The sequence below is a fragment of the Barbatula barbatula genome (genome assembly GCF_947034865.1).
Source record: "Barbatula barbatula genome assembly, chromosome: 1".
Taxonomy (NCBI): domain Eukaryota; kingdom Metazoa; phylum Chordata; class Actinopteri; order Cypriniformes; family Nemacheilidae; genus Barbatula; species Barbatula barbatula.
Genome location: NC_136766.1, coordinates 21,154,477 through 21,180,025, shown reverse-complemented (window position 1 = coordinate 21,180,025; position 25,549 = coordinate 21,154,477). Strand labels below are relative to the sequence as shown.

General features: G+C 40.0%; 3 protein-coding genes across 6 annotated transcripts in view; 1 reads left to right on the top strand and 2 right to left on the bottom strand.

Moving 5' to 3' along the window:
* scube2 (signal peptide, CUB domain, EGF-like 2) overlaps positions 1 to 13,224 on the bottom strand; it is a 16,283-nt gene extending 3,059 nt beyond the window's left edge. Inside the window, exons 1-17 of one of the 3 annotated variants that reach the window (XM_079478201.1) lie at positions 12,909 to 13,224; positions 12,335 to 12,457; positions 12,012 to 12,137; positions 11,744 to 11,878; positions 9,924 to 10,049; positions 9,714 to 9,830; positions 8,726 to 8,815; positions 8,109 to 8,225; positions 7,245 to 7,367; positions 6,802 to 6,918; positions 6,588 to 6,710; positions 6,078 to 6,194; positions 5,913 to 6,002; positions 5,422 to 5,526; positions 4,780 to 4,941; positions 4,369 to 4,572; positions 843 to 1,013 (exon numbers count right to left, since the gene is read on the bottom strand). In XM_079478201.1, the coding sequence (XP_079334327.1) occupies positions 843 to 1,013; positions 4,369 to 4,572; positions 4,780 to 4,941; positions 5,422 to 5,526; positions 5,913 to 6,002; positions 6,078 to 6,194; positions 6,588 to 6,710; positions 6,802 to 6,918; positions 7,245 to 7,367; positions 8,109 to 8,225; positions 8,726 to 8,815; positions 9,714 to 9,830; positions 9,924 to 10,049; positions 11,744 to 11,878; positions 12,012 to 12,137; positions 12,335 to 12,457; positions 12,909 to 12,996 (2,134 nt within the window). In that variant the 5' untranslated portion in view covers positions 12,997 to 13,224. Of the gene's footprint in view, positions 1 to 842; positions 1,014 to 4,368; positions 4,576 to 4,779; positions 4,942 to 5,421; positions 5,527 to 5,912; positions 6,003 to 6,077; positions 6,195 to 6,587; positions 6,711 to 6,801; positions 6,919 to 7,244; positions 7,368 to 8,108; positions 8,226 to 8,725; positions 8,816 to 9,713; positions 9,831 to 9,923; positions 10,050 to 11,743; positions 11,879 to 12,011; positions 12,138 to 12,334; positions 12,458 to 12,908 lie in introns of all 3 variants that reach the window. The other 2 variants (XM_079478200.1, XM_079478202.1) reach the window with 2 other exon arrangements.
* Positions 13,189 to 17,957, top strand: slc7a6os (solute carrier family 7 member 6 opposite strand). Of its 2 annotated transcripts, XM_079478608.1 has the most exons (6): positions 13,189 to 13,808; positions 13,883 to 14,096; positions 14,519 to 14,890; positions 16,751 to 16,957; positions 17,055 to 17,187; positions 17,289 to 17,784. In XM_079478608.1, exons 2-6 carry the CDS (start codon positions 13,902 to 13,904, stop codon positions 17,414 to 17,416), a joined length of 1,035 nt encoding a protein of 344 aa, XP_079334734.1. In that variant the 5' UTR covers positions 13,189 to 13,808; positions 13,883 to 13,901; the 3' UTR covers positions 17,417 to 17,784. The 2 variants fall into 2 exon arrangements, with proteins under 2 accessions (XP_079334734.1, XP_079334733.1); XM_079478607.1 differs by having other exon boundaries at positions 13,665 to 14,096; positions 17,289 to 17,957.
* slc7a6 (solute carrier family 7 member 6) lies at positions 17,804 to 25,549 on the bottom strand. The gene is made up of 10 exons (XM_079478481.1): positions 25,353 to 25,549; positions 23,137 to 23,682; positions 22,197 to 22,322; positions 21,866 to 22,010; positions 21,653 to 21,776; positions 21,454 to 21,557; positions 20,781 to 20,877; positions 19,452 to 19,601; positions 19,049 to 19,232; positions 17,804 to 18,961 (listed from the first exon to the last, which is right to left on the bottom strand). Exons 2-10 carry the CDS (start codon positions 23,621 to 23,623, stop codon positions 18,897 to 18,899), a joined length of 1,482 nt encoding a protein of 493 aa, XP_079334607.1. The 5' UTR covers positions 23,624 to 23,682; positions 25,353 to 25,549; the 3' UTR covers positions 17,804 to 18,896.

Sequence of the window (25,549 nt, the reverse complement as noted above, 5' to 3'; positions counted from 1 at the left end):
CGAGCAGAAACATGGTGGTGCCTTTTTTCTTCACACAAGACCTGGAATTCTTTGTTGGTGTGAATGGATCAGACATTTGAGGATTTGCAGGACTGCATGAAATGACCACTCCCATCATACACAAAAACACTTGCACAATCACATAAACTCAACTCAAGCTTAGCAAGCTATGTGTCAGAGAGATTTTATCAATACAGGTATGCTTCCTGCCAACTGCATAAACAAAAAACAGGATATGATTCATATTATCTCCTTTCAAGACCTTTAAAGAACAGTTCTCCCAAAAATACAAATTCTGTCATCAGTAACTTGGTCTTATGAAGTATGAACATAATAAGATACGAATAAGATATGAAACACAAAAGGTAAATATTTAAAGAATATCCAGGCTGGGATGTTCACATTATGAGATTGAATGGAGATGGGAGCTGTCAATCTCCAAAATCGCATAAAGAAGCATAATCGTATTATAAAAGAAGCCAAAAATTCGTATGAACTGAATGTTGTGTTAAAGCTTATGATCCTTGAAGACAATGTAATGGGTTATCACCCGTCTGGTGACCAAACCAAGCATTTTTCTGGGCACTCAAAGCGCTTTACATTGAAGGGGGGAATCTCATCAACCACTGTGTTAGTCAAATGTAAATGTATATAAAAAGTTAAAACAATTATTAGATGGAAATGAGAAACCAGGATATTCTTTAAAATTTGTGCAGAAACAGGGGACTTTATTTTGTTTGTTCAATTAAAAAATCTGTAAAAATGTAACCTTAATTGAGAGCGTGTGATGGTGGAAAGTTCCCAGACATGTTTGTTCATGAGAGTGTCTCTGAACTTCTTACCTCCGCACTCCGAAACGTTTTGTGCTCCTGCGGTTCTCGGGATTCCCCTGCCCTCAGGTCCCGGGCACACGTCGCACGACACCTGTCCCTCTTCATCCTGGTACGTCCCGGGGGGGCAAAGGAAGCACCTTCCCTGTTCTCCGTCGTAGTACGTGCCAACCCTGCATTTGACTAACACGGAGAGAAACGTGGTCAGACAGAAGCTAATCCTGGAACACTTTAACAACAAGGGCCTTGCATTAAGCCGCTAAAGGGGTGCTGCAAATCGACCCGTTGCAGCTATGCCAAAAATTCAAACAAATAAGAGAACTAAGGCTTTGCACAGCTGCCGGGTGCCCGACATCAAACAGCCCTCACAAGCATACACAATCCTATTATAAGCGCACCTTCACCTCACCAAAGCATATTCTGAACACGCTCAAAGGGGTATTTGCCTCTTACCTCACATAAACCTATGATGTCTGATTAAAGGGAGTGGAACACCGTCTTTTTAATGTTTACTTTAGAAACAGCTCTGATTTATAGTGAGGATTTCAAAGGTGTTTAGCACACACACTTATCTCTAAAAAAAGCTACCCTCTGGAACAGTTCGGCCTTTTAACCAAGTAAATTTGGTGCTTGGTAATTTGGAAACTTTACTTTCATCTCGCTGTCTCTGCGCAAACATCCAACCGACAGGAGAATTTAGACGAAACTCTTACTCCAGTTTATGGTAATGATGGCTAATTCCACAAAGGCTTAAACTGCATGGCAATTACGTGCGCCTCAGCAAATTGCCCGATTTTCCAAGAGAAGAAGAAAATGTAATTCTCTGAAGAGCAGTTCATTTTTTCCCCTCTTTTGTTAATCCTGAATGACCATGAGGAGCCACAGTCACATTGTCCTGGGCGGCTTTTCTTTGACAGAGCGAGAGAGCGAGAGAGGAGAGGAAGAGAGTGAGAGATGGAGAGAGAGAAGAAAACCTTGAAGCCTTTCAAATGCAAAGCGACGATTCCATTGAATCCTCGAATTGATGGCCCCAAAGAGGTTTAAAGGACCTTTCACCTCTATTCAAGTCTCCCGGCTTTTGCCTATTTGATGACATAGGCAAACACTATGGTATCACAGTGGTAAGGAGCTGAACCCAATAAAAGGGGTCAGGATTGTGAATCGCCCCATTCAGCGGGGTCCAATCGCTCCTTGCACCTATCAGGCAGGGGCCCAAACAGCTGATGCTAATTGATTCCCATGGTGTCGCTGAAGTCAATTCTCTTGAGCTGCTCGCTGGCTGGGGTCACGCAGAGTGGCCCTGCCTAAGGAGGAATTTGGCACTTAAACTGCTTGCTTGAATAAACATCCCTCTAAAGCATACCCCCTACAAAAACAAACAACCAAACAATAACGTAGCACATTTATGGACAGGAGTGGAAACGTCACATGAGAGGACAAAATCTGCTGTTTTATTAGTTAATCCGCATGCGTGTTTGGTGAATTAACATATAATAAAAAGTGGCATTAACAATTCAATATTTGTCTATTTAATGACAATATATAAGTGTACTGTACTCATAATTTTAAATAAAAATTGTTATGATAAGCAGTGTTTTGGTGACCCTTAAGGGGTTAAAAAGAAAACGTATGCGAGAAGCTATGAAAGTGTTGAAGTGGGGATTTTTGCCCACTTACTCCAGTGGCTTGAACAAGCCCCACTGGGATTTACAATGGAGTAGGCAAACTGAAAAGGCTAAACTGCATCTAGTGAGGTGAGCCAGTGGGGGAGGCCAGATCGGGGGAAAATATACTTCTTTTTTGAGCCCGAGTCAAAGCTCGGTTTAGCTGGCACTTGGACATTGCGAGTTTGTGTACCTTAATTGTATGTCTGCTTCTGAGATGACTGTAGTTTGCCTTGTGAAAACGTACAGCGCTACATTCAGATGTATTCAATTAATTACCTATATTGGCAAGCAAGCATATACAACTTACCTTGGCATTGCTTTTAAACCGTGTTAAATTCAACGGAGAAGTAAAGCTTGGTTTGAGGCTTTATTGCTTTTAGTCGGACTTGTGATTTGTAAAACAATGAGAAGGGGGCAGTCTCACATTTTCTCACTTCCCTCCACTCTCAGTCTTCAGTGGAGAATAAATCCACTCAGTTAAAATAGATACTCGAAACCCAGCAATCCTGAGATTGACAGAAAAAGTTACCACTACAACTCCAAATATTATGGCAAAATAACAACAGGCAACGACAAAATAATGATATGGAGCTTGGCTCTGACAAAAATACACTTACAGGAATTCCAAGGAACATCTTTATGGAAACTCTCACTGTGTTTTTGACTCATCTGGGATTCAAATAGGCCCAAAGGAAATTAAAATCACAAATGAGACCTCTTTAATATCTCAACCCTTTCCTTCAACAGCAGTACGATTAAGTGGAGAGCAAATTGCCTTGTTTCTCAGATATTTCCCCTGAGAAAAAGACTTCTGCGTTTTCTCCCCATATCAGAACAATGTCTACAATAATTACGTTAACATCAATTCTTATCAAATTCATCCGAGATCATATTATATGAGCTATGCTATTCACATTTATTCCTTTATTGCATGGCTATATACTCGAAGTGATTCTCAATAACCATCTCCTTTGTTTCTGCTTTTATTTCTCCCGAGAATTATCCGTTTTCGACACTTATACGAAACATAACGGAGCTAAGTGTTATGATATTGCAAAGTGAGCAAACACATTGAAAAATGCATTTACAAATACTTTTCGAGAGACCAAAAAACCTAAGAGCCTATAACCAAAAAGCTCTGCTTTGTCTCCTATACCCGTGATACTGAGCCTTTAGAAGATAATGGACTTTGCCACCATAAAAGAGGACAAACAACCTTAAAAGACCTTAAAAAAGACATCTTTGAAAGGTTTCTGGTGCCCTATGTTAAAGACAATGGAGGCAATGAGATAATGTTAAAGACAATGAGTCGCCCAGACAAAGAGTTCAAGTTGTTTATTCTAGAGTGTAAAGAAGACTAAAGAAGTTGCCAAGTGGAGAAGATAATGTACCTAGTTGACCTGAAGTATGTCTGTCACAACCTTCACAATGTGTAATTGTAGATTGGAACAGCTTTTAGCTGTAAGAGCCAATAGCAGCCAACACTTACGCTCTCTTCATCCCCAAAGTTTTGACACGCTTTAATAGAACTCATGGCGACTTTCTCTCACCATTCATATTCAACTATTTAACACCTAATATGTCAGTAATCTGGCCCGCGCTGACGCCAAATCTACTTTTCGGTCCAAAAACTCTAGAATGTTGCAATACTGAGCTGGATTTTACAGATTCATTCCAGCGAGACATAATCACTTAACTGGAGCACAACCAACATAAATAAGGGCTAATGATATTTGGCAAAAGAAAGCAAATTATGTTATCCATATGGGAATCTTATGAAATCTTTTCATTCTTTAAGCAATAGCAGGTTACCAACAAGCAAGTAGCACAAAACAAACATTTTCAAATGTTTAGCATCACTGTCCACTCACCACATCTTTTGTCCAGCAGAACCTGTCCCGTGCCGCAGTTCTCGTGCGTGTCAGCTGTTCGGACGAGTTTCTTGGAGAGCTCGTACTCTGATCCAGCGAAGTGGAGGTGGAACTGCTCCCGGTTAATGGATTTACGAAGAGTGCGGATGGTTTTCCTAAGCCGCTTCTCAGAGCGTCGTCGAGCGCATGCCAGGTCACACCCCTCTACTGGGAGAAATAATGAATACCATATCTTCTTGTCCACTACGACACACACATATTCTTTCCTTACATGCACACATTTTGAATGTAGAACTCATATTCACACACAAATCAGGAGATACTTTCACCTTTGGCTTGTTTTAGTAACATAACAGCAGAAGCAGAGGTGAGATGTAAGCGAGCGGCACGCATGCAGTGCAGCAAACCAACCTGTTACCTCCTCCAGGTTCACGTCCAGCTCAAACAGGGCAGTAATGGACGACCCCTCCTCCTCGCCAGCCTTCCGCCCGTGGCGACTGCGTGGCTGTCTGCTTGAAGAGGCACAGTGCAGGCTAACAAAGCTGAACTGGACATTCTCTGTGGCTCTTTTATCTGAGTAAATATTAAAAGAAAATGGAATGGATTTCAAAATACAGACTCAGGAGGATTTAAACAGGAAATAAAATCTCTCTAAGGTTTTAAAGAATTTGACATTGAAGGATAAACACTGAGACTGATCAGCGATCTGTGTGATTAATGGCCTCGGCAGGGATCTGTTGAAAGGCATGCCATGGTTAATTTGATCTAACATTTTTAACACTGCTGGACAATGTGTAGAAATCCGTTTCCTGAGCACACCATAATGAGAACCATTAATGTTTTATAAATCATGCCAGCTTTGGGTACGTTGTTTTTGTCTACTTTTTAAGGATTAAACTGAATGAAAAATGCCTTTTTATTCTTACAAATTCGGCCTGCTGAAAGGTAGTTTTGGATTGGGATCAAGCTTACAATTTGACAGCATTTCATTGATGTCAACACTTTGGTTGTCATTTCAGCTGGGAGATATTGTGAGAATTGTAAGGCCAGTACCTGATAGAGCCGTTTTGAAGCTCTGTGCAAGATTTTCCTGACTGCGCTTTAGATTGCATTTCCCCGGTCCAGATTTAAAGGTGGCAATGGTTTTGATTCCAGAACCTGTCAGAGGAATGGCAACACCACAAGCTTTACACACAGCACATGCAATCTTTGACCCTATAATAAATAAAACCATTATTCATAATAAAGTTCAGTCTATCTATACACCTGCTGGTTCTGTTGTATAGCAACAATCTGTTACAATAACATGTACTGTATACTAACGGAAGCATGACATTACATACTTTTTAAAATAACATTTGTGAATATTTAATTTATTCTTATTATTTGTTTTATTATAATTTTATTAAAATATCAGGGCATTTGAGAACTGACCCCTATCATTAAACCTTTATGCTTATTTTTGCTTTCCTTTTTTTTATTCTTTTGTGCACAAGATGCCTTTAAAACAGTGAGCATGAAAACCAGCACAAAGATGCACTCACCTGGGCAGTATGACCCGTTCTCTTTCCAATGTCCTCCAGCAAGGCAGGGCAGGGGCATGCCACAGGTCACTGTGTATGAATCCTGAGCTCCTACAGATGAAGGTAAAGTGTCAGAAAATATGTAAAATGTGTGAAGTACAGGCCAGGGCGTGAATGTAAACTCACCACTGCTGATATGAACCTGAGACTGGCAGGTCAGGAAGCAGTGCTCACCTCCTCCCTGCTTGCTGCAGTTGAGAGTGGGTCTGGCAGGTGGTGGCACGGCGGTAGAGTCCTCTGCTTCTGAATGTGAAAATCACAATGCTTAAAAGTACAGTACACAAGCTGAGAGATGTGGAAGGACTGATTTGAAGAGAAAAAAGCAGTCAAAAAGATCAACCATGCAGCATGTTAAGGTTCAGAAGCCGAACACAACAGATAGAAGAATGTATATATGTCAACATACAATATACATTATACGCTACATACCAACCACATACAAGTTTTGAGTTCGACATTACTTGATGTCTGGTTGGTCAGCAGTGGCACAGATAGTGAGAGCCAGACTGAGAACAGAAAGTACCTCAAAGTATCTCCTGTTTTTAACGCCTAGGGATGAAAACCTGAGGTGTTTTCCATCTAAGCTAACATCAGATAGTAAAACCCAGCATTCAGATTCACTGAGGCTGATCTTACCGATACAGTCTTTCTTGTTCCAGTGCAGTTTGTAACCAGCATGACAGTGGCACTCGAAGCTTCCCAAAGTGTTCTCACAGGTGTGCTCACAACCTCCGTTGTTCAAACTGCATTCGTTTATATCTAAGAATGGAGGGAACACCAAAACTGATTTTCATCAAGAAGCTTTAAAAGTCAACATCACTTCACTTCCTCTAGCTGTTTGTATCCATACCTCCACAATGGGCGAGGCCATAGAGAGTGTATCCCTTGTTGCACACGCACTGGAAGCTGCCGGGTGAGTTTACACAAGTGTGCTCACATGTCCTCTCAAAAAAGCACTCGTCGATGTCTAGAAACAAACCCACATTAACGCTCATTTTGTGTTCAAAGATTCACTGTTGATTCATTGGTGGTCTGATTATTAACAGCGAGTCTCGCATCAAGGAGAGGGGGTTGTCTGTGTGCTTAGACGATGAGAATTATGCTTAGCCTTTAAGAATACAGTTTGCCTGTGTTAAGGATCTTCAAAGGAATCTTGCAAGTCGATACTGGCACACTTTAAGAGACTCCCAGTCTTATCTCCTAGTCTAGCTACAAACACACGGGTACAAACAGCAACCCCCTGGCAGTTTCTCTGTCGTACGGGATATGTAGAGGAAGAACAGAGTGTCCTACCCTGGCATGAACGCTCGTCCGTCAGCAGCTTGAAGCCTTTTCGACAGCTACACTCAAAGCTGCCGATGGTGTTCCGGCAGTAATGGTCACAGCCACCGTTGTGGACTTCACACTCATCAATGTCTGAGGGACAAAGAAGCACCAAATCATGCTGTAGAACATATGTGAACTGATCAGCCACAAGGCGAAGTGCTACAAGTGTTTCATGAAACACGTCAAGAACAGAACATTTTTTTGCATTCCATCCAATTCACATTACTGTAATACTCTTAAAAATGATGATGTATTGTTAAGTGTTATATGTTTTTTACTCTAATATGCAGTATTCATACATTACAATTCACAGATTTTCGATTGTCAACTGCTTACAGAAGTCTGCAGTGAGTACTAAAAGGTCTCTTATGGTATCAACAAAAAAAAACTAAAATCACTTTTATTGTTCCTTGAAATGTTACTGCTCTGTGAAATGATTTTCACAACCCTGCCAACACATCTTTGGTAAACACTTGACTTTGTTCTTTTAATGACTTCAAAATAAAGTAATTCTATTTGTCTCTTTCCTTACTGGAACTTTGAACTTCTGTATACTGTATTGTGGCACTTTTCATGTTTATGCTTCTAAAGGATAATTAGCTTTGTGTTTTATTCCTCAATAGTTCCATAAAATAAAAGGTGAAATGGAGTATAGTGTCAACTAAATGATTACATCTAAGTGTAAACAGCATATTATTACTCAGTTCGACGTCTTTCAGTTTAATGCAAACATTTTAAATCTTCATATTAAAGTAATTTCTTTGTATTACATTCACACTAAACCAAATGAAAGCTGCGTGTAAAGGAATATTATGTGATGTTGATTCGTACCTTTACAGGACTTGCCATCAGGCTGGAGAGTGAATCCCACTGGGCAGCTGCAGCGAACCCCTGTGGATGTGTCCTTACAGGTGCTGTCGCAGCCTCCATTATTCACCGCACATGTCTCTGAAAAGAAAGATCCAGAAATGTGTGATTTACAGCCTGATGTTATTTCTCCACAAACTTTTCAACATTGATTCAGTTTATGTTCTAAAGTCTATAGACTGCATGGATAGCCTGTATAAATCCAAGGACAAAGAGGCCATATGCAGTGCGCTATGTAAATAGAAGTTGACATTGACAAACACAACACTCAGCACAACTTGTGCATGAGAGAAACACATGTGAAATGTACCACTCCATCACCAGGGCGTATTTTACAACAGAAAAATCAGACGTGGTGAATTGTGGGTTCCGAGTCATTTCACAGTTTACCTAAAAGACTGTGGAATGCCCAGCCTGGCCAGGATATGGTACTCTAAATATATGTGCTACAGGCTGACACAATGTTTCTCGGATTTCTCTACAAGCACTTAAATATCGAACAGTGTTTTATTGTATCAAACCAAATAGTTGAAGCCTATATCTTTACTTTGATTTTCTTTTTGTTTGTGGTAGAGTTTTACCCATGAGCAGTCGACGCTTGACTCGTTTGTCGACCTCGGCCAGGGCTGTGGCATTGTGGTCAGGGGTGGTGGGGGCTGTTTCGTCCCTTTCTGAAAGAGACAGACGACAGCATGTGAAAAGCATGTGTAACCTAAAATGTTTTGTTTATTGTAATCAGATTTTAGTTCAAATTATTACTTTTGATATTTCCAACTACTTTAAAATGATAGTTTTACTTGAAGTGAAAAATCAGGCCATTAAGAGATTGGTCTTTAACATTCATCTTCTTTTTTTCCAATTCCATTGTAACTTTCATTTAATTTAAAACGTCAATAAAAATGTGTTTTCCTTCAACAAACATAGGTTTACATTAGTCTGTAAACACTCTGAAACTGCTGTAACTATCCTGTAAGACTTTCACTTTCAGTAGTCTCACAATGACTTTATTTGGTGTTTGTATAGCAATATGAAATTAAACAAAACCTATATAAAACAATATGCCTGAACAGTCAGTAGCAGTGTGTGGCATCACATACTCATCTTGTCTGATCTTACAAACAAAATTATAAATTCACATTTTTATAAACCACAACTAACCAATCCCAGGCAAAAACATCCTCTCTGACTGCCCAGCTAACTGTTCTTTAGTGTTAACAAAAATATCATCACTTTCTACACTATAAGACAATCAGGAAAAGCTGCGATATATATCAGACAGTGTGAAGAAAGAACGATAAACGCAGACCTCACACACACAGCCTGCAGGCTCCAGCTGTTCATTATCTGATCAAATATGTGTGTGTCTGTGTGGGTTTGTGTCTAAATGGGAGATCTCCATCATCGCCTTTGCACATGTGCGATCAAATAATACAGTAGATGAGCTTGAAGTAGCTCCAATTACTTGCCAAAAGATCATTGCTACTTCAAACCCTAACTTCAGAATCAAACAAGTGCACAGATTTACCAAACAACACAACAAAAACAGCAAAACTAGTAAAGTAGCCTTACCTACACATGTTCTGCCATCCGCGTGCAGCGCGTACCTGCCGTGACACCTGCAGATGGGCCCCTGTTCGGTGTCCTCACAGATGTGCTGGCAGCCCCCATTGCCGTGGTTACAGGTCACTATGCAACAGATTATAAACAGCATCACATAAAGAGCTACAGTGAGGTATTCTTTGGTATTTCTCAGCCTAATGGTGGATGATTCACACGTACGGATGCAGCCCCGCTGATTTTTGGCCAGCTCGAAACCTGGTCGGCACTCGCAGGCTACGCCACCTCTGGGTGTTTCCTTACAGATATGAGCACAGCCGTGGTCTTTATTCATGCAGCTCAGGCCTTCTGTGAGGAAGAAATACAGTCAGGCAGACTTAAACAATTCAGTAAATATAAGATAAGCTAATGTAAATAAGATTAAATGTATTATATATACCAAGTACAGTATCATACTGGCAGTATAAGAATCAGCAGGACACCACAGATTTTGTTGATACAGCAAGTTGCATTTAATAAAACACTCGTTTAATGGTATATCAGTGCCAAATCTATATTTTAAATGCTGTTGAAGGAACAGTACACCCAAAAATGAAAATCCTGTCTTCATTTACTCACACTCGAATTGTTCCAAATCTGTATAAATGTCTTTGTTTTGATGAACACAGGGAGAGATATTTGGAAGGATGCTTGTAACCAAACAGATCTTGGCCACCATTGACTTCCATAGCAGGAAAAGTTGTTTTACACATTTCTTGGTTCTTTTGAACACAACAGAAGATATTTTGAGGAATGTAGGAAAGCAAACAATTCTGGGGCACTTTTGACTACCATTGTCATTTATCCTACTATGGTGGTCAATGGTGGCCAAGAACTGTTTGGTAACAAGCATTCTTCCAAATTTCTTTCTCTGTGTTCATCAGAACAAAGTATTTTATACAGATTTGGAACAATTTGAGGGTAAGAACATGAATGACAGAATGACAGAATTTTGATAAAGGATGAACTGTCCCTTTAATGAGAGGCAATCCATTACCACTAATGTCAAATAATGGTACAATGAGAGGCTGTTCCAAGCGTCATGACGAACCGAAACTGTAGGCAGACTGTTAAATCAATATTAAAATGTTCTGTGGATTACGTATACAAGTCCTTAAGATTACAGGACAGACTTGTTCTCTAACAAATGTCAATTGAATTGATCAAAATTCTACACAAAAATCTGGAGCAGCACTTTTTGTGTGCTAGGTACGTGGACTACGTAATGTACTTCCCTGATAAAGTTAATAGGTAAATAATTAAACGATCAGTGGAAGAACGAAAGAAAGCAAACAAACCTACGTTCGAATCACCAAGCACCTGTTGTTACAATTCTTTAAGAATTCAATGCCATTTAAAGCCACGCAGCCTGACCTGACATTAATAGCGTGTCTCTGGGTCAGTGTAGAGGGCTGCAATTCATTTCGGCAGCTCAGTGGATGTGCTGATAGGATTTAGCAAGTTTACCCAGAGAAACTAAATGGGGTGGAAAACCTTGCAAACCTTAGCTCAATTTACTGAGGGGAAAACAATACTCGCGGCTGAGAAGCTACAGACACATAAAAAGGTTTTTTATTCTCATCTATGACACAGACCACAAAGCCCTGAGTGTTGCAGTTATTAACTTGTTTTGTTCCTCTGAACATGGGGCTCCCTTTCCCACAGCATGGGCCCTTTGGAACTGAACTGCCAAAGATAAAGCCCCGTAGAGGGGAAACCCAACTTAAAAGCTGCCATTCTCCATTGTGCTGTCAATCACAGACTCATGTGAGAACATTTATAAATTAGGATGGCTTTGCTTGGCCTGACACCTCTGCAAGTGCGTTCTCCAATGAGCCTTCGCAAATACACTACTAGTATCTGGGTCATAGGAGAATGTCCATCACAACTAAGATTTTGCCATGTGCATGTTTTCATTTACAAATGCACTGAAGCAAATCTCGTAAGTCTTGTGGCGAACATGGTAGATAGAAAAGTTGTGATAAAGACAGCTAGTTGCTCACCCACAGAGCGATGGATACATGTGTGCTGATTGTCACTCAGGAAAAATCCATCCTTGCAGCGGCATTCATAGCTTCCCATGGTGTTGACACATATATGCTGACAGCCACCATTGTTGACGCCACATTCATCCACATCTAAAGACAGAGAATGTCAAAGTAGTGACCATGACATTACACACCAAGATGCTCGTAACGTAGTGGATTTCAAAATGACTTCTCCGGTGTGATAACTTGACAAATTTGCTTTTCTTGATACATTTCTGCTTACCAAGACAGTTGTGTCCATCATGCGCCAAATGAAAGCCATCGAGGCAAGTGCAGCGATAATTTCCAGGTATGTTGTTACACTCATGTACACAGCCACCATTGTATTCCAAGTCACATTCATCAATGTCTAGGAAATGGAACAGAAATCAAGGCTGGTGAATGCTTGCAATATCAAAGTAAAGAAGTAATTTGTAATAAAGTATATGTACAATTTTGGGTTCCAAGGAAAGCCTCAAAATAAATGTTTTAAAAACTAAATAAAACGTATTCTTCACAAGTATCAGATAAAGTACACTCGAGTTTGTGCATAAAGGAAGCTGTTACCTTCGCAGAGTTTGCCGTCTCCTTTAAAGCCCGTTTTACATGTGCACTTGTATGAAGTCGGTGTATTTTGACAAATAGCGTCTATGTGACAGGCATCGCTTCCCTCCGCGCACTGATCTGAATCTGAACAAGTGCAAGAAACATAAAGAAGTACCATTATTGGTAATCTATTAGCAGTATAAGTGTTATGATATCGCTCAAATTACAGCGCATTTACAGCATAATTTAAAATAAAGCGTACAAAATGTGTAATGTTTGTAAAGTTGATAGTAAATCAACTTTATTATTGTTATGAATACAGTAATTGATTATTGTGTGATGTAAAAAGTGTGGCATGACCACATGCAGTGTAATGTTTTGCTCGAAAATGATCCGCATTGAAAAGTCAACATAATAGGTAAGATCAAATATAAGTTTCAGTACATATGGGCATGTTTAAGGTGTTTTATTCCATGCCTGTTTCGGTTGCAAAGAAACAAAGTATCAAAACAAGGGAAGGTAAACAAGTCACAAAAACTAGCGAATGGCAACTGCGTGTGGAGAGCATCGGCAGTAACAAAGTGGAGCCTCTTACCAGTATTGTGTGGAAGTGCGGCGCTTTGGCGAGTATTTAACAAGAGCGAAAACAAACACAGGAGTCGTGCAGTCCAAACAGCTCCCATGGTGATCAGTCCAGAGTTTAGAGTCGAGCTCAAAAACACGCCTTTACTCGGACACGGGTGACCCACTCATTTTCATCCGCAGTTTGTCAGTCGATTCGCGCTTCTGAGCGCTTCCACAGAAGATGTGTGCGACAGAGGAGCGCGCGCGCGCGTGCGTGTATGTGAAAAGGAGCCTTTTCTGTCTCTCTCCATGATTCTCTGTGTGTGTGTGTGTGTGTGTGTGTGTGTGTGTGTGTCGGGGGATGGGGGTGTGAGCGCGTTCACACAAAAGTGTTCCTTTTATTGATCTCCAAGAGCGCATGTACTTCGGACAGAATTGATTTTAATGTCGGGGAAACGCTTCAACTGGCAACGGTTTGGCATAACGGGCGTACAAAGACTAGAAAACGCACCACTCCTTTATAATAAGAACGTCTTTGGGAGTCTTAAATATACATATATCGTGTTTCATAATATAACCGAGAATATGTGTTTATTTTGTAATCTAGCCGTGCAATTTTTATCGCCCATGATAAATAAACCCCATAGTAGTTGCAATAGGAGTCGACCCAAGGATTTCAGGTGGCCTCTTTTCGTCAACCTTTAATTAAACCCAATTAAACCGCGACCTCTGCAGGCGGATAATTGTAACAACATGGGGTTTTATTCCCAGCCTGCAACGAATACTTGATACTTGTTAGGTGTGCGCTCAGTTTGTACGCCTCCGCACCACAAGGGCGACGCTACTGCCGCAACATTTAACCGCCGCTTACGAGAAAAGCGCCAAAGAAGAAAAAACGAGTGAAAAGGAAGAAAGAAAGGCTACAGCGCAGGTTGTTGTTGTCACTGGTCGGCTGCAGCATTTGTTTGTTTGTCAGTCATCTGAATTCTTTTTCTGGGGACCCAGCGCGCGTTTCTCTGGCGACATGGACCCGAGCACGACCATTCTGCGGGTGAAGAGGAAGAGAGGCACTGATCCGGCGGACGCGCTGCTGCTGGCCTGTAAGCGGATCCGTCCGGAGGCCGCGGCGGCTCAGCCCAGCGACGAGACAGAACCGGAACCGCAGGAGCCCAGTATAGAGAACTCGGTCTTCAAACTAGTGGCTACTGTGGCTTCGCAGGTGATGAATGAATTTGATGTCCTGTTGCGGCAGTAGAAGTCAAAAAAGTGTAGTGATGCTAAATGTCGTATTGTTTTCAGTGATGGCTAGTGACGTCAGACAACGAGTGCAGTTGTCAACGTGTCCGTCAAAATATAAGACAACAGGGAATGAGCTGCGCTTGCTTTATGTATATTGAATGCATTTGTAGTTGAAGTACATGTGTTTGTGCATGCTGCTACGCAGTGTACGCTCTAGAGAGATGCATGCATAAATGAACCCTTAAGATATCTAAATGTTGAAGATAAAATAAGTGTATAGCAGTTGGGTTTGTGGTACAGCTCTCCAGTTATAATGATATGACGAGTTTTGATCAGCTGATGATTACATCACGTGTATCATCAGAGTTGTCTGTCTCTTCTATATGTCAATTTTCATTGCAGGATGCTCCAGTACAGACACATGTCCGTGAGGCTCTGGCACGCCCACGTCTGGCCCATCATGCTTTGCGCCCATCTCAGGGAAGCGCTCAAAGGATCATCGGTGATCTGCGCAGTGTCAAATGGAGCACCAGGCGAGAGGAACGGTACCGGATCCTTTCCAGTCACCGGGCTGGACTGCCACCAGAACCTGTTCCTGTCAGAGAGGAGAACCATGACAGCCAGACAGAGAACCATGACAGCCAGACAGAGAACCATGACAGCCAGACAGAGAACCATGACAGCCAGACAGAGAACCATGACAGCCAGCCCTTGGGAGAAGTTCAAGTGTTTGATATTCTGCATGAGGATGATGACGGGAAGATGCCTGACAAGGTAAAACCATATCAGATTTGATCATCGGAAGTTAATGTTTACATGAATGACAATTTTTGGTAAATCAAACGTCTTTAAATTATAATAAGCTCTCACATTTAAACTTAAAGGCCTGGTTTCACAGGCGAGGCTTAAGGCTAGTCCCAGACTAAAATCAATGTGTGACATGTCTTAACTGAATATAACTTGCCCAGAAATGTCTTGAAGTATATCAGTGCCATTGTTTTGTCTCAAGATGCACACCAGTCATTTATTCTTCTAAGGCATTTTTTTATAAAAGCGACATTTCTTAATCCATCTAAGATTGTTAACTAAATGTCTTTTTAAATAAATGCCTTTTCTTATTCTTTATTTATAATTTTAAATTAGAATTTTGAAACGGCTTAAAATTGCAAGCTGTTTTATATTTAACAGGTTAAAAGTACTAGAAAGGTATTGTCTAGTTTACAGTTCTGCACTTTGGATATTTATCTTTAGATGTTTAGATATACAGTGAGGGAAATAATGATTTGATCCCCTGCTGATTTTTCTTACAAAGAAATTAAGGGTCTATAATTTTTATGGTAGGTTTATTTTAACTGATAGGGACAGAATATAACAAAATCAGGGGTAACATTTTATATAAAGGTTATAAATTGATTTGCATTTCAGTCAGTGAAATAAGTATTTGATCCCCTACCTACCAACCAGAATGAATTCTGGCTCCACAGTTTGGTTATGTGCCTATATGGACCACAGATTAGTCCCGTCACTTTAAGAAAGTACTCCTTAATCAGAAGGTTATATATATATATATAAAAGATGCCTGCCAACAGAATCTGTATCAAATAGGTTTCAAAGGATGTCAGCTACAAGATTGTAGACCTGCACAAACCTTGAATAGGCGACAGTCTGAAATTTGGTGAGAAGGGGAAAACTGTAAGTGCGATTATTTGGAAATAGAATAAAAACACAATAACTATCAATTGCCCTTGGTCTGGAGCTTCCTGCAAGATTTCCCCAAAGGGGTTGAGATGATCATGAGAAAGGTTAAAGATCAGCCCAGAACTACACAGAAGAAGCTTGTCAATGATTTCAAGACTGTTTGGACCACAGTTAGCAAGCAAACCATTGGTTACACTCCAGCCACAATAGATTGAAATCCTGAAGCACCTGCAAGGTCGTCCTTCCCAAGAAGGCCCGCCTGGCTTGTCTGAGGTTTGACAATGAACATCAAAATGATTCAGAAAAGGCTTTGGAGAAAGTGCTGTGAGACCCAAATTGACTCCTGTTTTTGGAGGGAGAGAAATGCTGACTATGACCCCAAGAACACCATCCCTACAGAGAAGCACAGTGTTGAAAACATTATGCTCATTAGGACCCTAGTCCTATAGTAAATCTGTGAAGGAGGCTTAAACTCCAATATGCTGACCGACAGCCAAGAAACCCTAAAGTTTTACAGAGGAGTGGACTAAAATGTATCCTGACACATGTGCAAACCTGGTGACCAACTATCAGAAATGTCTTGCCTCTGTGCTTGCCAACAAAGGTTTCGCCACAAAGAAATGAAATGCAAATAGAGTTATAACCTTTTATTTAAAAAAATTTCTCCTGATTTTTTTTTTCTGTCTCTATCAATTCAAATAAACCTACCAAAAAAGAATTACCCTTCATTTCTTTGTTAGCAGGCAAACTTACCAAATCAGCAGGGGATCAAATCATTATTTACCACACTAATTTGTGAAGTATCAGACTAGATTTCTTTTACATATCATTTATTACTGAAATTAAATATAAGCTATTACCACATAAGATACAGCATTAATACGGTGTGTTTTAATTGCTCTTTTCTCACGTCAACTGTTCATCTTTCTCTCCCAGAATGTTGTGTCTGACCCAGAGACAATCCTTTGTAACTCTGTTAAGATGATTCGTGAGAAACTCAGCGTTTCAGGAGATAGGCCCGGCACTGAACATCGAGAGAAAGAGGATGATTATGTGTATGACTTGTACTACCAGGAGACAGTCACACCAGGGTGGATACAAGACATTCTGTCTGTCAGACCTTATACACAAGAGGGCGAGCTGGTGAGTTTTGCTTACTAAAACATTTCAAGTTGTACATGAATTTGTAAACGAACTGATACGAATGTCCATTCTTTTTTGGGGGGGTTTTAATAAATAGGTACCCGATGTAGTGGCCTGGGAGGAAGAGGTGTATGAAGATGAGGATGATGAGAACGCTGAAACCAATTGGAGAAACGATTACCCAGATGAGAGTAGTGAGGATAATAGTGATGCTGAGGAGCGTTTTGGAGGTTATGCAGATTTCTGAAGATGTCAAAGCCAATCCATTCTTATTAAAATATAAGTCCCTGATTAGAATGTTATTAAAATGTTATTTTACGGTTCTTGCCAGGTTGCTGGAGCGAAGAACACTCATACAGCAGGAGGAGCTGGGAACGCTACAGGCAGGACATAATGGGGGAGTTAGAGAACGACAACCGCGAGGATGACGACGAGGAGCGAGAGTATAATTCTGAATGAGAGCCGCGGTGTGTTCATGAGCATGAGAGGGGCAATTTTTACTGATGTGTGTGGACTGAAGCAGTATGTTCATTTGTCAAAAGTGAATGTATGTGGTAGCACATGTGCGTGTATTTGTTTGGGTGGCTTTGAATTGCGTGTTAGTGAGGAGAGTGATTTAATATTTGCTATAGTTTGCAATGAAGATAGTATGGAGAGAAAATGGTGTGATATTTTGAGTTTGTGTAAGTGTGGGGTGCTTTGTGTTGTCAGTTGTGTGTAGTGTTTATACGTTCCCCATATTCAAGGGGTGAAAAATAAAAAGTACCTGTAAATATGTAGATGTGTATAAAAAAATAAAGACTTCAGAATTAAACTGAAATTCTTGTATATTTATACAAAAAGTTTGTGGTGTCTGCTGAAAAAGTTTTATTGATATCATTTACAATAAATTAATAAACATTTACATAAAAGCAATTAACAAAAATAGTTTAAAAGATCTGTTCAATGTGTTTTTGAATGTAAAGTAAGCTTGTATCACAGTAAATTCTGTTCGGATTATATTTGAGCTGGCATTTTCATTTATAACGTTTCTTGCATGTTTGACTGACTGCCATGAGGATTTTACAAATGCTACAATCCATAGTTGCCATTGCTTAGGTTCCTGGAATGAATACTTTATTGCTGCCTGGTTTTGTTTGTATTGCAAAAGTAGAGGAAAACAATGCAGGTAGTAGACGTTCAGATTCAATACAGCCATTCTCAGTCTACAAATGTTTCTAGAACATCTGATAAACTCAATATCTTTAGTCCTCAACTTGCTTTCTCCTAAATGATCATGTGATTATAAAACATAAGAGCACCCTGGTCTACAAGCCAAAGGCATAGCAGCAGATTTTTAAAGTTGAAGTGTGTCAAATCACCTTCCCTCTAAAACCCATTTAAGGCATGCAGCAATTTTACAAAACTGACCTAAAACATTTCAAACACTGTTAAAGAACTGTCACAGTTTTGATCAATCTAACCACAAAATCAAGATGTCTTCCATAGAAAGTGGATTAATAAACCGTAGATCTTTAAGAACTACATTATAAACAAAGCCATGTTAGATTAAAAACAGGAAAAATATATTACATAAATACCCAGTGAGCAAGGAATCACATACAAACCATTGCGTCTTGCTCGTGTCTACATTCTTCTGACAGCAATACAGATGCTGTTCGTATCATTTCAGTGCTCTGATACCAGTGTAAACCAGAACCTTTCCTTGGAACCTTATTTCGTGCCATGGGGTTCTTAATGCCAAAATCACCGTGCACAGTAACCTCAACGGAGGCCTTTAATGATATAGAAAAAAGGGGAATCCATTAAAAGTGTGTCTGTGTGTTTAACAGTATGGACGATCTTTGTCCCTCGTGTCCAAATCTTGGTTTCTTCTTCCCCAACTAGTCATTCAAATCTGTGGGTGGGGTGTGCAAGTGTTCTGATAATTAGTGTTTATTCACTCAACGTCCATTTCAGTGAGCACACAAAAGCAGGTGAACTGGGTGAAACGAGTAATGGCACCTGTGTGAAAGAAAAAAAAGTTTCAATTTTGCATTTGAGTCAGTCAGATAAAATTGAAGTAACAATGCTATAAGCTGTGGCACTTACGCAGTAGTTTAGTGATGATGGGTGGACGCTTGGATTCTGGAAGATAGATACCCATGAAGTAAACAGGCACTCCTGAGAGAGCGATGGCAATTCCAATAAGTGAGTTGACGGTGTCGGAATAAAGAGGAACAGCCACCAGGAACACAACGCACATGCAGAAGATGATGGGATACAGCAGACTCAACTGATGAAAGAGGGAAAATTATTAATGAAAGCAACAAACAAGACTAAATTCATCTTAAATGTTTTTTTTATACTGTATATTCTCATTTTAAAAAACAGTTAATTCAACAAATTTACTTCTTATATTCTTGTATTCTGGTGTTTTAAAAGGTGTAAATGTGCTAGTGACATACCATAAACTTTGTCACATTACTATTAAAATGTAAACATGGCTTGGCACCTTCAGTGGTCTGTGTCTGTCCGGCTCCTTCACGCGAAGGTAGATCTGCCCGGCAATGGATAACCCGACAAAAAACCAGTAACTGAAGCTGTAATAGTTTATCAGCTGGAAAACATCCTCCACAGTAAGGTAGATAAGAGCCATGGCACACTGCAAAGACAAAACCTGAGTCAGCCGGTCCACTAGATGGAGACAAAAATTCCCAAATATCCCAGGCATTTCTGTAGCGATTCAGTATTTGCAAATGATAAGACCATTTTCATAAAGATAAAATTATCTAGATAGAAAACTAGTGCACAAAGGGGTAGTTGACAGATAAACCGTACATTTGTCCTATGATGTGACATAAAATTTATAAAACAAACTGGTAATATGACATTGTTTTATAGAATATGAATATTTATCATATAAAATAGCCTAAGACAGATTTATCTTCATGTTTTTTTCTAAATTTTTGCAGTCACACCATAGGACAAATTTACATATTAGCATGCCAACTACCCATAGAATTATATTTTTCTGATGCCTGGACTCCATTGCCAGGTTAAATATACAGACATGCTCAAATTTGTTGGTACCCTTAAAGCTCATTAAAATAATGCTTCATTCCTCCCGAAGAGTGGTGAAATTAAAAGCTATTGTATCATGTATCCTGGAATTTGCTAAATTTCACAATCCTTCTGGGAGTCAAAACTCGAGCATTTTGTGCAAAGAAGTAAACACCCTACCTACAGTGAAACATGGAGGAGGCTCGGTTATGTTTGGGGCTGCTTTGCAGGGCACAATGAAATCTCAAGACTATTGAGGCATTCTGGAGCGAAACGTACTGCCCAGTATCAGGTCATGGGTCCTTCAACAGGATAATGACCCAAAACACACAGCTAAAAATCACCCAAGAATGGATAAGAACAAAACATTGGACTATTCTTAAGTGGCCTTCTATGAGTCCTGATCTGAATCCTATCGAACATCCATGGAAAGAGCTGAAACTTGCAGTCTGGGTAAGGCGCCCATCAAAACTGAGCCAGCTGGAGCACTTTGCTCAAGAAGAGTGGGCCAAACTACCAAACTAACTACCAACAAATTTGAGCACGTCTGTATCTGTAACAAATACAATCTCTAAGAATTAAGATATCAAGTTTTGACTCCGAACGTCACATCCATAGTGGTGCAGTTGCAATAAATCCAACAACATAATACTGTGTTTAAGTTGCTTTGTCATGAAACTAAACGAAAACAGGTCAATAGGTCAACAACAATGACGGAATGTTGAGATGCATTAGGGAGTCATCTGGATGATTAACTGGGTGGATGCTAACATGTACTGACATTAAATAGTAGAGCAGGAACTGGTGTGAATCTCTCCATGTGAATCATAGACAACGCATCAGGGAGATGACCTTCTCGAGCTCCCACGAAGAATAACCTGCAGAACAGATACAAAAGGCAAATGAAAAACATAACTATACTAAAAAGCTTCAGACTACTCATTATACTATTTACTAATTAATAATGGCTCACAGCTGATGTTCCCATTCATTTTTCAATGTTGTTAAGGTCCAAGTTTTGTGCAGGCCAGTCAAGTTGATCCCTTTCTAAAGCATAAAACTTGCTCAACACAATAAACAAATGCCACAATATAATCTGAATTGCATGTATTTTTTGTATCTCAACACTTCCGAAACCCCTTAGCATCCCTTATATCCTATTATTCCACACATGGAATAGTAATGGGCTCCCCCCAATGTGGAGTCACTACCAGAAAGCAGCTCCAGATGGCTTGAGCAATTGAGTAGCTCGCTATAAAAAAACCACAGGAGCTGAACAAAGCTTTATTCCTTCTTTAAGAGGTTAACACCAGTCATTTGGAATAAACTTGAGGAACAAAGCAGATGTCTGAATGGAGTAACAACCCATAACACAAACCGTTAAATGACCAAGACTAACATTTTGCAGTTTCATCATGATGGTATGTTAAAAATAGCTCAAGCGTCAGACTGACCTGGATGCCGCAATGATGGAAGCGTTTAGACCTCCATAGCAGGACAAAGCAACCGCAATGGGGATGGTCCAGCTCATCACTCCCAGGGTGTGATCTGCGAACGTCTAAAGTCAACAACAGGAAACATTAGCTTTTAATACCACAAAATATTACATAAGAGATTATTTCGGAGGTACACTAGTGTACATTATGAACCCACCACAGCGACAGCATCGCTGGCAAGGATGGCACTTATATCAAGCACTGCATAGTAGGCGATGTTTGTCAGGATGTAGATGATGGTAACAATCGGCATGGAGATTGCAATGGAGAGAGGAAGGTTCCTGGGAAACACATGGATAGAATTAGTTACTTTATATCATTGTTTTTGGTTTACAAACACTCAGAATTTGTGTTGGCCTCAAAAGGGTACCTTTCGGGGTCCTTAATCTCTTCTGTGACAAAGTTAAGAGTGTCCCAGCCTGAATATGAGAAAAGTGCAGAGTAAAGTGCCAAAGCAATCGCTCCTGGGTCTTTAGACGAGCCATGGAAAGAATCCTCAAAGTTCATGGTGTAACCTGCATGAGAAACATCATAAAAATACTAAACCGTTATGCAGCCCTTTTGATCCAACTGCAGTATTAAGTAATCATGTCAATTTATAGAAAATATGGAATGGATTTCCATATGTAAATATTTGAGACAAAAACACGCCTATATGTGAAAAACACAAAGCATGCATGACTGTGTAGACTATCTTTTACCTTGGCACAGTTTGACGATCCCGGTGATGATAATGACGATGAGGGCCAGTACTTTGGCATAAGTGAACAAATCCTGCACTCTGGTACCCCACTTGACATAAGCGGAATTAATAAAGGTCAAAAGGCCTGAAATATCACGAATAGGTAGAGTGTTAAGACAAAATTAAATAAATGAAACATTTCTGTACAGCGAACAGGTAAAGGAATGTACAATGAATGACAGCAGCCCAACAGTGGGCATGTTTTTTACGAAAACACTAGTTGTTACTCCCGATAGGACAGCAGTTAATCTAAATGGAAGGGATTAGTGAAAGTGTCATGTAGTCATGCCAACAGTAATGTGTCTGATATTTAGAGTGGCAAGTCTAATAGAGTATAGAGAATGAGGGTATTGAAGGTATCCATGTGAAACAGGTACAATAGGCCCCACAGAACCAGAAAAACAAGCTTCCTGTATGAAAAACAAGTAATTTATTAACCAACATTTTTAAAGTTACACTTGAAGGTGTTTCTGCAATTTATCAGGGTGAGAAAGCAGAGAAAGAGTACAGTAAAGAATGAAGGACCATATATAAACTTCAAAACATGTATCGGATGTTAAAAAAAAACTGCTAAAGCACATGAAAAGCGTGATTTTTGAAACAGATATAAAATATATGAACAAAATTATCTTTCTAATATCTTGAAATGTAAAACATTTGTGGAAAATATATTTTCACTTATTTGCATTTAACATTTAAAAACACATGGAACAATGATACCACATGGAACAATGATACCACATGGAACAATGATACCACATGTCACCAGTACATGTGACCCCAAAGTGAGAACTAGGGTGGGGTGTGTGGGGTTCTCAGTTCTCATGTAAAATGTCACAGTGCAATTTAAAAAGTACCATTACCCCATCCACGCAAAGAAAATCATTAAGCGAACTTACATATACAAGCAGCAGCTATGATGCGAGAGGCAGAATATGGGGGCTCGCACGTGGGGAAAAGTGGCTGAACCAAGTAGTTTGCAAAAGTGATGGCGATGACAGCCTGACCCGTCGGTTCGATAATAAGCAGCGATGTCCAAAGCCGTATGAAAGCTATGAAGCCTCCGAAGGACTCTAGGATATAAGCATAGCTGGCACCTGATTTGGTGATGGTTGTGCCCAGCTCAGCATAACAGAGAGCCCCCACCACTGAGAAGATGCCCCCGATGGCCCAGATGACTAGCGAGAGTCCGTAGGAGGCACTGTAAAAAAGAACACCCTTTGGAGACACAAAGATGCCTGAACCAATCATGTTGCCCACGATAAGGCTGACACCATTCAGCAGCGAGATTTCTTTTTTGAGCTGCATGCTCTCTTTGGGCTGTGAGGGGGCTTCAGGACCCTCGGGCTGGCAGTTCAGTTTTTGGGATTCAGGCTTGTTTTCCATTCTGTCCACAGGTCTGCGTGTTGGTGCTCAGAGAGAGAAACGGCCGCCGTCAAACCTGACTGTGAGCAGGAAAATACAAGTTATGCTTCCAACAAAGTGATCGACTTTTATTTATGACATTCAGCCAAAGACATTAGGAGTTGTGGACTGAACATGTGTATTCTCATCACTGAATAATGTATAACAATATAGTGAAGTCACATGCAGCCTCCAACGTCTAGTGATGGTGTGAAGTCAGCATGGGTAAGCATGATAAGTATATAACATCCCTTTAAAATTTCGAACTGATGAAATGTTAGTGTGAAGATTGCGTCACTATTACTGTTACAACGAATAAAAAAGGCCAGAATCTCAACACCCTTCTTTGGAAATCTTTTTTCAATTCGAAGCTAAAAATTGAACACAATACACATCAAAGTGTAATCAGAGACTTTAATACTCAGGTTTCTCATTTAGAAATCACAGCTTCGGTGTGGTATTTGCTGTTTGTTGACCCTTTATAAATGATTGAACACATTGTGTTCTACGGCTGTCAACTCTCTTTACTGTGGAAAGCTGATAACACATTCCTTCAGATTAATCGACTTGCACCAAACACTAAGTCTTGTGAACCGGCCATTACACTGAATAATATATAATCTAAAAAATTCTCCCCAAAGAGCTTACTCTCCCCAAGGCTTGTTTCCCCATCCTAAAATCATTTGCCCCATTGACACATACGTTTACAGTGGTAGAGGACAGCCCACTGCAGTTGCCCTGGAAACCCAATTGCATCATTTTTGCTTTGACTGAGCAGAGTTACCATATATCAAGCAAGCATCAAAAAGATATCATTCAGAAGAAAATACGTGCATAATAAAACAGACTTCATCTTCGCTGGTAAACTATAAAAACATTTTGATGTTTCTTGGCCAGCCATGTATGCGTTTAAATGCATGTTAGGTTTTAGGACAGTTTCTTTAATACAACTGGTAAACATTTTTGTCTAGAGGAATAATGACATCTTGCACTGCGTGTGTCAGACTGACAGCGCATAAAGTTAAACAAAAAAATAACAGGTTGTTGTTTAATTTCGTTTTGATTTTTTTCGACCGCGAAAGCAGCTATTAGGAAACGTAAAAGCAAAGAAAGTGCAATGGAAAACCATTTCAAAATTCACATTTACGAAAACACATTTGGCATCCCCAGCTCAAAACAAGTTCATATTTGGCAACCCGCTTTGATGCAAACCGAACGTCAGTCGCTTACTGCGTTTTAATAAATAATTCAAACACGTGTTCGATACAAAATACTGCTCATTATTACGTGGTTAAGACTGACAGATAAATAAATAAACCAATTTAAGTGTCTGAGACCAGATTACGGGTTACGACACTTAAAAAATCAGCTGTTCAAACAACCATCATCGTGCATTTTTAAACGCGCTTTGATGCCCTTTGTACAATGGCTTTAATTTTGAAGCGAACGACTGATTTATGCAGTTATGTCGTATAAAATGACTGTAATAAAAGGTGATTCGCGTAGCATTGTGTTATCGATCGGATGACAAGCGACAACCGCTGTTATTCTCCAAACTTATTTGATTTTCAACATTTAAAGAACATCCACTCGGATTTTAAGAAATAACCGGTTTAACGGAATTAAAAAGACAATACACCTCCTTCGTATAAGGAAGCAAGGCCAGTGTATCTTCTTTAAGCGTCCTGTTAAAATCAGAAAATGTGCTTACCTTGTCTTCTTCCACCGTTTATCCCCTTTGTCCGAGTGATAAGGTGAGCAGACAGGACAGCATCTTTAACAACAGCGGAAACCCTGAAACACGAAGGGCAAGCGGCCAAGAAAGTCACGTGATGCCGGTAAAATTGATGTCACGTGCGTTATTTTGCGAATCAAACAAACCGATCCGTTCTGGCTGTGTGTCATATC

Bases quoted from the DNA above. Each gene is read 5' to 3' on its own strand.
- slc7a6os (XM_079478607.1), top strand. From the start codon at position 13,902: ATGGACCCGAGCACGACCATTCTGCGGGTGAAGAGGAAGAGAGGCACT. The intron at 14,097-14,518 runs GTGATGAATGAA...TTTTCATTGCAG, and splicing joins TGGCTACTGTGGCTTCGCAG to GATGCTCCAGTACAGACACA. The intron at 17,188-17,288 runs GTTATGCAGATT...GGTTCTTGCCAG, and splicing joins TGCTGAGGAGCGTTTTGGAG to GTTGCTGGAGCGAAGAACAC.
- slc7a6 (XM_079478481.1), bottom strand. From the start codon at position 23,623: ATGGAAAACAAGCCTGAATCCCAAAAACTGAACTGCCAGCCCGAGGGT. The intron at 22,011-22,196 runs GTAAAAGATAGT...TTTCTCATGCAG, and splicing joins GATCGTCAAACTGTGCCAAG to GTTACACCATGAACTTTGAG. The intron at 21,777-21,865 runs GTACCCTTTTGA...TGTGTTTCCCAG, and splicing joins GAGATTAAGGACCCCGAAAG to GAACCTTCCTCTCTCCATTG.